Source organism: Corvus cornix, chromosome Z, assembly GCF_000738735.6.
Source record: "Corvus cornix cornix isolate S_Up_H32 chromosome Z, ASM73873v5, whole genome shotgun sequence".
Lineage (NCBI taxonomy): Eukaryota > Metazoa > Chordata > Aves > Passeriformes > Corvidae > Corvus > Corvus cornix.
The window spans coordinates 34234980-34245954 of NC_046357.1; the positions used below are offsets into that span (position 1 = coordinate 34234980).

General features: G+C 40.2%; 1 protein-coding gene across 8 annotated transcripts in view; it reads left to right on the forward strand.

Annotated features, from left to right (window-relative positions):
- The window catches only part of SHC3 (SHC adaptor protein 3), a 77585-nt gene extending 70067 nt beyond the window's left edge, over nucleotides 1–7518 (forward strand). For all 8 annotated transcript variants that reach the window (XM_019286226.3, XM_010399958.4, XM_019286224.3 and 5 more), the window contains one exon: nucleotides 1470–7518. In XM_019286226.3, coding sequence (XP_019141771.2) covers nucleotides 1470–1598 — 129 coding nt within the window. In that variant the 3' untranslated portion in view covers nucleotides 1599–7518. The remainder of the gene's footprint in view (nucleotides 1–1469) is intronic.
- Nucleotides 7519–10975: the final 3457 nt, after the last annotated feature.

Genomic DNA, 10975 nt, shown 5'->3' on the forward strand with positions numbered 1-10975 from the left:
ACAGGTCTTAAGGGTGTGTTCTCAGAGCAAAGTTAGCTGTCCAGTTGCGTCTGCTCTCATCCGGCTAACAAAAAATTAAAAAAGGAAAAAAGATCCCTCGTCCAGGTAATGGATGTTTAAAATAGAGGACTGCATGATTTTTCTGGATTTGGAATTAGAACTCTAGTGATGGTAGAGTGTCTAACTTATGGTAAGAACATCCCAGAATATAGCTAAGTAAAGTTACTGCTTTTTAAAGATATCTTTTAATTCTGAAAATATAGTTTGATTTTAGAGAAAGTGACGTTTCAAAGCAGTATGCTTCAGAAATTGGGAGAGCCTGTTGGTTTGACCGGATAGCATCATATGCCAAAGTTATTTGTTTCCTCTTTATTTTACTCTGTGACATCCTGTGCTAAGCTTCTAGAAATTTTTCCAGAACTTAATGTTGAAGACTGAATTATTTCAGAATAGGTGTCCACCGCAGTGTAAGATGACTTTTGAAAGTTTTAACACAAGTTGTTCTCTCTTCCTGAGAAAAGTTCAAGGAGAATAGATGACATTCCTTACCCAGAGCAGTGCTCACAGGCATTTGCTTGAGGCAGTGTAGAGCCAGCCCAATAGAAAGTTGTAGTCCAACATGGTGTTGGCTTGATTAGACCTGTGCTCTGCCTGTAGCAGATGTATGCCTAACTCATTTGAAACATAGGAAGGAAAAGTTCTGTGAACATATTTGTGGCTAAATAATTAAAGATCGCTTTGTAATATAGGTTAGTTTTTGGCTTCTGGCAATTTTGTCTGTTTCATCCTGCAGTATCAGTTTATTCCTATCATGTGTGTACTATTGTGTACCAGCAAGATGCTAGTATAGAGAGCCTTTTTCTAGCCCCTGGGCTAGAAAAATGATGTTTCCTGCCCTGAAATGTTTCAGTTCCAAAGGCACAGGGATGTACTGTGCAGCACAGGGCAAACCCAAGCTAAGCACATATGGTGGCTGTATCACTTTTTAGGAAGGGAATTTTCGAGTAGCAGAAAAGGAATGTCTTTGTAAAAGCACAAAAATGCTGAGGTGCACAAAGAAACTGGGTTCTGACGTACCTGGAAGGATAGCTCTTTCTAATTAAAAAAGTGCAAACACCTGAAAGAAGTAGGTGGTCCCTTGAAGAAGAAAAATTGATCTAAAAATCTGACTTACAGAGAAACAAAATCAAGTACAGAAAGTTTTCAAGCAGACCTATTCAGAAAGAGTAATAAGAGTAGGCTGGTCCATGGAATTGCATTCAAAATATCTGTTTAGTGAAAATAGAGGGAGGAAGAGGTAAAATGGAAGCCACTCTCAGTAAGTGCCAAATTTCCACCAATTTTGATTGAAGAGGAATCAGTCTCTAAAATATGATTTTGTCATTTTATTCTTAGACAATTTTAGTGTGAAGTTAAGGGGAACAGTACCTTACTCTTTAATCTATCTTCTTGCATCCTTTTTTTTGAAGGTTCGTACAAAAGATCGTGTCTTTGACAGCATAAGTCATCTCATCAACTATCATCTTGAGAATAATTTGCCTATAGTTTCTTCAGTGAGTGAACTCTGCCTGCAACAGCCTGCTGAAAGAAAACACTGACTCCAGATAACTCTTTTAGTTTATTGCAACTTGCAAGCTATAAGTGGTAGAAATTGCAGATCTGAAAGGAAAATATACATTTAAAAAATGCGTATTCATATATTCACATACATTTCACAAGTATGTTTTATTTAGGTTTAAGAAGCCCCATTTCATATGGTACACTTGAACATTTTCAATGCTTTATGTGACATGAAATCACAGCAAAAGGCTTTCTTAAAAGTAATTTCAACAAAATTGTTCAGATTCTTTAATGTTAATGTTGATAGTGTATATACACATTATATATATAAATACAGTATATATTTATATTTTTCAAGTCAGTCTGTTGACAGTATAAAACTATCTTCTGTGCCATGTGTTTTTACCAAAAAGAAAAATGACAATTGTGATTGTTCAGATAAAAAATAGAATTCAGCAGTCTCAATTTCTTGAGAGATTTAGTAACATGAATCTTATTTCTGATTTTGCCTAAGAAGCACAACTATGGGGATTACAGATGGATTATGCTAGTTAACCATGGAAGGAATCTGAATTCAGTAACTAGTATTCCAACTGAGAAACTTAGCATAAAATGTTTTTTAAAAGCATTATTCAGTGTCACTGATATCAAAACGATTTTATCTTTCTGACGTCAAGTTTGAATTCTTATACGATGCTATTTAAAACATTTGTATCTTGCTTTAGCAATGACTTGGTGTGATCTCTCTGTGTACAAGGTGTGCGCTTTGATTTTTCTAATGATATTGTAACAATATACTGTAACTTTATTAATTTCAGTGCTAAGGTTATTTATAATTAGTTCTCTGCTTATGGTGAAGATCTAGGTGTCCTTGAACTAAGAGTCTCAAACAAGATGTTGCATAATGATTAGACAAGTTCAAATAACTTGTGTTTAATAGGCTTAATACAAGATGTACATGACTGTTCAAAGACATAGCTGAAAAATCTTTTCTTCTTATAAGCAGTGAAAACTATCTGAACTCAGTGGTCAGTTTTGCAAATGATGTCACTTGCATTTACTTGCCAAAGCATAACTTCATTTTGGCCTTCAGCAAGTGATAAGTATTGCAAATACACTGTTTTTTTCTAAATACCAAGTTTAAAAAATGAACACAAAATAAAGATGCATTTCTGGCAGAAATGCCCATGACTTTTGGTACTTGGAAATGCTTTAAGGGATATTTGTACTGTTCACATTTAAGCATTATATAAAGTTATTCTCCCATTCTATGAATCTTATTATGAGTCAAATTCAATAGACACAGTTCCTGTAAAGGCAATACTTGTGCCAGAGTCAAGATTTAGCCTTCAGCAATCAAAGATCTTCTCTAGCACCAGTCTCTCAAATCAAATCTTCAGACTTGATTCAGAAAAACTCAGCAGGGTAAGTCTAGGTTAAGTACCTGCCTACTCTGCACTATACTTAAGTTACATTTGGTTCTAAGGATTTGCTAAGTTTCAAAATTTGTCAAACCATAATCAAACTGACTAAAGAAGTCACTTAGAATATATTCAGGCAGGACTATCATGTTAAAATTCTGAAATAATTTTCTTGTACCTTCTGCTTTTAAATATGGTGAAGTTGCAACATGAAGGTTTGATTTTGGGTAATCTCAAAACTGAAAATTATTGAGACACCTAAGACTAATCATGTAATCTGTGCCTATGTAAAAATACACTTGATTCTGTAATTAAGACATCCAGAAGCTAAACTAAGACATTAGTGAACCAAATGCTTGTGATTAATTTTACTGCAGATAGTTATTATTTGATATTTCTAGGTCTGAATGGGAGCTGAGAGCAAAGGAGAGCAATTAAATGCTGCATTTGAAAACAAATCAGTATGGCACTGAATTTAGTGGAATTCTTAAAACTTTGTTTTACCAGACTGGGAGTGGCAAGGAAACAGGAACAGATCTTATATCCCAAAGTAGTATCCACCAAAATGATTTTATTCAAGAGTCTCAAAAAATTACTTTCTTTATCCATGTCTCACCATATTCCAGTTTGAATTATCTCAGTTCCCACTTTTTTTCATATATAATGCTTGTTAGTCCATGCTCTAAACTTCCCTTAGCCGTGTTCTGGAAAGTTTTCAGTGTGATGTCACTACCTATAAGAGAAAGTGTCTTTTTTTCTTTGAATATTGCATATCATTTCAGTAAAAGTCTGCTGCATAATGCCCTTAGGTATCTCCAAAAAGCCCACCTGCTTCCTATGTCTGTTTTGGAATCCTAAATGTCCTGGAAAAATGTGGCAAGATTTGGGTGTATGAATTGAAGGCACAAAACATACACTGAAATAAATGTCTTAATTTTTTACTGCTGTCCTAGCTGTAGCTTTAATAACTTAGCAGCCACTTAGCTGCATGTTTTGGAAATTTAAGCAGGTATCAAGGAGACACAAAATGAAAGAGCTTGACAGAAATACTAAATTTCCCGGACTGCATTTCACAAACTCTGCCTCCGAGGAAATGTGGCTATTTCAGCACAGCCAATTTTCCCAGCTCAGCATACCCACTGATGATGCAAAGGTTACATATATCTTGACTAGATGCAGTTTGGTCCCAGTTGGCAATAGCGCCATTGCACTGTGACAGTGCCCTGCTGAAGCAACAGGCCAGCGGATCCTGTCTGGCCACATATGGGGATACAGAGGCTTTTCTACATCACTGGGAGCCAAACAGGCTCAAAACTGTCCAAGAAAGAAGAGCATGTGTGCCAGTCAGTACTCCATTTGTAGATCCTGCCACATTTTTTGTCTTTGTCGCTCTGGTGAATTTGGCTTTCGCCTTTATGAAAAGGGCAAATAAACTGTAAAGCTATTTGGATAGCAGTTCCAAAGCAGTTGTCATTAGAGTCAAAGACCATTTTAAGCTGATTTCAACAAGAACTAACTGAACTTGCTAGAGCAGCTGAGCTCATTTCTGTGAGGAGCCAACGCTGCCACCAATTTAAGAGATGCAAAAGTAATGAGATGGATTTAAATGCTGAGAAGTTAGCTGAAAGCCTGACTACTGGCAGCATAATAATGTGAGTCTTCTAATGTTCACCTTCAGTTTGGAGTCCCTCATCCTTATTTTTTTTTTTTTTTAAATGCAATCTCAAGGACTAGACGCTTGTGGTAATTCAGTACCATGACTTCAAGAAGCTGGATTTTACTGAAAGAAAAAATTTCTAGACTCAATAGAAATCACTGAGATTAGGCGATATTATAGTATCTTTCGATGTTTTTCCAACAATAGCTGAGAAATCAGAACTGAAACTCTAAATATTCTGCAAGACTGTCTACATTGGTTTTGAGTCCTATCTGATAACAGTTTTGATTCCAGTTGTGTTGTAACTATAGGAACTAATGGCAATGAAAACACGTTCAATGCCTTTAAACAAAGAATGTTTATATGTGAACCAGATGATGCTCATTACTTTTATTGCACACCTAGACTAATTATTAAGTTAATGAAATTCATCCAGTGTTGCTGGCAGTGATAGGCTGGACATCTAGGTACAATCACGTTCCCAAACTTTCAATTATTTCAGATTCTTCAGAAGCAATGAAACCTGAAAATGTGGTTTGAAAACTGAATTACCTTCTGACAAGTGGGAATTTGCTCAGAATGAAGAGTCCCAGCTTCCCTTCCTTATGCAAGAAGAGAATGTTCAAACTAACCATGTCTGGCTGGTCACCATATAAGAAGTTGCAATTTCCATGGCTTAATGCCTGCCTTCCTGCCCAGGGCTTTGCACACACAGTGTGGATACAAAATCATACTGTAATTTCACTCGACTTCACTTCCTACAGGGTTCACAGTGGGAGGTAACACTGGTTCTGCCAAAACCTCTCTGCCAGACATGTTCAATAAAAGCTGGAACACAGGACACAGTCCTGGACCAAGACTTGATTGCAAAATGTGCACTGTCACTGGAACAAAATGTTTAACAATCTGGTAAATATCACCTGCCAGCATTAAATATTTCTTAGCCTGTATTCATACTTTTTCCACACTGTGGAATAATATAGTCACATTTCTTATCACCATGGTCCCCAGGCATCATGTGCAATAAGATGAGGAGAATTTTTAAAAAATTATACCACAGTGTGATTGCTGCTGGCACATCAATGCCAGATGCCAGCTAGAATGTATTAATAATAGAATTGATGCATATTTAGATATTTGTCAGTAGATTTGATAACCAGCAAAGTTTTGCACCTTCTAGGAAATTTGCAGTTACAAGAGGGATATTTGGAACTTGTGAATATTCTGAAAAAAGCTTACAAATCCTGCTTTCAAACTTTGTTCTTAGCTTCCAATGTTTATCCGAAGTAAGTGTTAGAACCAAGAATTTATATTAAGTAAACCATAATCCATATTTGCATAAATAAAGTCTAAGCTGAAGTAAGAGAAATACTTCCCTTTTTATCTTCCAGACAGTTTCAAAATATGTCTGCACAAGGTCTAAATTCAGATATACCTTAGTGTACTGTCAAAACCACTCGACTTTTTTGCCCAGACTGAGGTTTACACTCTTCACAAATCTGTATGTGTTCAAAGCTGTCAGGATGTGGGCGAATTTCCACTTAATGCTCTCTGATCAGCTGGGCTTACTCTACTCATTCGCACACAGTGTCTGTGGACCTTGGTCATATCTGCATTGGATGCAGCAGGAATAAGTGCACGCCTGTGGAAAAGATAACATGGATATACAGTTTGCCTGCAGTTAACTAGAGGCTTGGGTAGAGAGTGAAAAGCTGTCTTGGGAGAGAAAACTTCAGGAATAAGAAATGTGAAACCTGGAAACATGAGCCAGTAGGCATTTAAGCCACTAATGAGAATAGAGAGCTGTTGCCAAATTATAAACATGCTAATTGGTTGATAGAGTTAAAGCAGAACCTCTGGGGATACCAAGCCTACTGCTCATCTCTTATTGAGACGTTTATGTTCACAAGCCCTGATCTGTTCCTCTGCACACTCCGATGTAAATGTCTCCTAAGCCTTCCGGGGAAAAAATGCAGAGGGCAGGGCCTTTTTTTTCTTTTTTTTGTCTCAGTAAAGGGGATAAGATTTCGGAGCTACACATTTCTGGCAAAAGCACCATATAAAGAGTGTTTAAACCTTGTTTGACAACAGAATGGGTCACGGAAACCAAAGGAAGAAAGAAGCTAGAACTGGGTGACTCATTCTGCTACCCCACTGTGTAAGAGACAGTGCAGATGACTCAGAAAACAAAGGTGGCTTCAGAATTTGAGATTAAGATGCAGATTTATGTAGCTAGCATGAAGATCAAATACAGTCCAGGTCAAATGAAAGTTTTTCCAGCAGTCCTCCTTTTTCTTCCATGAGGAAAAGGACACCAAACACACCCAGGCATACATTAATTCAAAATTAAGTGAAATTTTCTATTCAGTGGAGAATGTGAATATTTTAATTAGTATATATTTGTGTCCTTTTTGTCTGGATTGGTGTGATAACTGCTTCTCAGTAAAGTCCTGCAGAGTCAAAACTTGAAAGAAGCTAGGTTTCTTCTTTCAAGGTAAATGTTTTTCTTTGCATTGTGTGGGCAGCAACAACAAAACTAAGAAGTGACTATTTTGCTGTAAAAGGGAGTTTTATTGTACAATTGTTATTTAATAATATTTATTACTTTTAGAAACATTTTTAACTGAGAATTGCAGGAAAAATAATGTATGTGGAAATATTGTGATAATTTATATTCCTAACCACTTTTGTGAATCTCAAGTTTTTGCCTCTCTGCTGACTGTGATATTCTAGCTATAGAGACAAATTTTGTCTCTGAGGAAGTCCTTGAGCAATGTAGTTTGGAATATAAGTGTCATGCAACTGTTTTCTGATTATTCAGTTTGTATATGTTTAACCAAAGTAATAAAACAGTGAGCACTATTACTAGATTGAAATGCATGTAGAGTGGGCTTGAGTCTGTTCTCTTATGCTCAGGTTCCTTAAAGGATTTGTTTGTTGGGTTTGGGGTTGGGCTTGGGTTTTTTAATTGACCTGAAGGGAGGCACATTTTGTAGCAGAATGTGTGCCATTCCAAAAGGTTTACCTGGATACTGAATATTAATAAATCAATGAATTACTCAACCCAGTAGAATCAGGGATAAAAAATGTCAGAGGACCAAACAGCACATGGGGAGCTAGACCTCAGTTACACTGGTCTTACACCACCACAGGAGCTCCACGTACTTTGACAGAGAAAACACGTGTTTGTTCTCAACAAATACTATTTTCATGAATGCATGTAAGTGTTAATACAGGCCCTCCTTCTGAGCCAGATGATGCCCTATCCTCGAAAGGTAGCCTTTCCACTTGGCACATTAAATAGGTGAGAATAGAAAAGGGTAGTCCACTCCATGATGTTTCTGTGGAGAGTGACTGCAAGGACAAAAGCAGCCATTTCGTGTACTGTGGACAGGACAATGCTGAGCTGAGCTCTAACCCTAATCCTCTTCCTCCGCTGACCACGTGTCTTCTTGCAAAAGTCCTTCCTTCCCTTTTGACCACTTGGAGAAAAGCTGAGCCTGAGCATGCCCTGGGAAGTTACGCTGCTCTTGGAGAGAAGAAATGCAACTCTGAATGCATCAGGAGTACCTGCAAACTCTACATGCCTCTGCACGGTGCTTCCAGCCCTCTTCAGGTGCTGGGGAGCCTCAGGGCAGCAGCAGAAACCCCCAATCCCTGCTGCTGTGCCTGGCCCCCGTGAGTCTGGCTACAAGAAGGGCATGTCTCCAGGCCTGGCGTGGCCTAGGTTCCCAGCTCCTGCTGTCAGTGTCCTTAGTTGTGTTGGCAGGTGAAATGGCACCTGCAGGTGAACACCAGCACATCTCCTCTCAGCAGCAGCTGATCGCTCAGTTTTAGGACCCCAGCTTTTTGGTACCTGACAATTCACACACAGGTATGCTTTCCATTTCCTTACTCAAGCAGTCGGAAAGAAGCCTTGAAGGCAACACAAACCTTCACTACAGGTGCTTCTTGCAAAATGTGCCTTCTCAGGGAGCAGCCATGCCTGGCATAACTGCAGCAGACAGTCCCCCAAGCAGATAGGCCAAGGGACTGACCCTGCTCCCAGAAAGCAGGGACAAAGCCTTCCTCTGGCCCTGGGGTGGTGGATGCAGAGCCTGCCACCCTCAGCTGCACAGCATTCACAGAATCGTATAATAATACCCTGGGTTGGAAGGCACCCATCAGGATCATCGAGTCCGACTCCTGGCCCTGCATGGGACACCCCAAGAATCACACCATGTACCTGAGAGAGTTGCCCAAATGCTTCTTCAACTCTGTCAGGCTTGGTGCTGTGACCATGTTCCTGGAGAGTCTGTTCCAGTGTCCAACCACCTTTTCCTGATGTCCAATCAGAACTTCCCATGACTCAGCTTCATTCCATTTCCTTGAGGTCTGTCACTGGTCACGACAGTGAAGAGGTCCCCTCCCCTCATGAGAATGCTGTAGACCGCAATGAGTTCTTCTCTCAGTCTCCTCCAGGCTGAAAAGACCAAGTAACCTCAACCACTCCTCACACGGCTTCCCTTCCAAACCCTTCACCATCCCCATGGCCTTCTGTCGGGAATTCTCCAATAGCTTAATGTCTTTTTTATATTGTGGTGCCCAAAACTGTCCCCAGAACTCAAGGTGAGGCCCACCCAGTGCAGAGCAGAGGGGGACAATCCCCTCCCTTGCCCGGCTGGCGATGCTGTGCCTGATGCACCCTAGGACACAGTTGGCCCTCCTGGCTGCCAGGGCACCCCTGACTCATATTCAACTTGCCAGGGACCAGGATCCTCAAGTCCCTTTCCACAGTGCTGCTCTCCAGGTTCTTACTCTCCAGCCTCCCTTTCCCTGGTCTACACACACAACCAGGGCTCCCCAATCATAGGTGCAGAATCCAGCACTTGCTCTTGATAAACTTCATATGGTTGGTGATTTCCCAGTCCTCTAATTTGTTGAGGCCTCCCTGAAGGGCCTGTCTGCCCCTGAGGGAGCTGGCAGCTTCCCCAAGTAGAGTACTATCAGCAAACTTACTCAGTATTCTGTAAAGTACTGCATCCAAGTAATTTATGAAGATGTTGAAGACCACAGGACTGAGGACAAGGCCCTGTTGAACCCCAGCAGTGACAGGCTCCCAGTCTGATGTCACCCCATTCACTGTAACCCTTTGCGCCTGACCCATGAGCCAGCTGCTCACCCACCACAGAATGTGTTTATCCAGCTGTGGGCTGGAAATTTTGTCCAGAAGGGTCCTGAGAGAGACAATATGAAAAGTTTGGCTGAAACCCCGAAAGATTACATCAAGGGAAGCCCCCCTTGATCAACGAGGTGGGTTACCTTGTCATAGAAGGAAATCATGTTTGACAAGCAGGACTCTTCCCCTCTCATGAAGCCATGCTGACCGTGACTGATGACTGCATTGTTCTCCAGGTTTACAATACCTCCCAGAACAAACTTGACCATGATTTTACTGATTTACTGATTTTACTGATTTTTACTGATTTTACTGATTGGGCACTGAAATGAGATTGACAGGCCTGTAGTTTCCAGGGTCCTCCTTCCTGCCCTTTTTGAAACTTGGCATAAAATTGTCCAGTTTTCAGTCAGCTGGGACCTCTCTGGATTCCCAAAACCCCATGAAAATCATTGAGAGAGGTTTTGCAATGACTTTAACAGCTCTTTGAGGATTCCCAAGGCCCCACAGATTTGTAGGGATCCAGCTGGAGCACCAGGTCCTGCACAATTTCAGGGTCCACTGGGAGTTGATCATTCTTGCAGCCATGGTCCTCCAGATCAGGGCACTGAGACCCCCTTTGTCTGTCATCTGTGTTGAAGACAGAGGCAAAGAATGCATTAAACACCTCTGCCTTGTCCATGTCCCTGTTTGTGAGGTGACCATCCTCACCCTTAATAGGTTGATTTTATTTCTAAGCTGCCTTTTGTCACTGATACTGAAATAACTCTTTTTATCATCCCCACAGTTCTGTCAGCTTCATCACTAATTGAGCTTTGACTGCACTAATTTTCTACCTACACTGGCAAACAGCATTTCAGTATTCCTCCCACGTCACTCGACCTTGCTTCCACTGGGCACACACCTTCCAGTTTAGTTTCATTTCCAAGAGAAGATCCCTGTTTAACCAAGCCAGCCTTCTGGCTCTGGGGTACTGCCTTCAGGCACAATACCCAGAGTCTAAATGAATGTTTTCCATAGAAGGCCAAAACCTTTTCACAATTCTTTGAAAAATGACTGCTACTTGACACCTTTAGTTTAAAGGTCTGAGACTTTTATTAGAAGTTTTCAAAATGTTTCTGGTACCTAATGAGTTGAAAACACTCTCTAAGACTGTTGGGAATAAAAGACTCTTGGAAA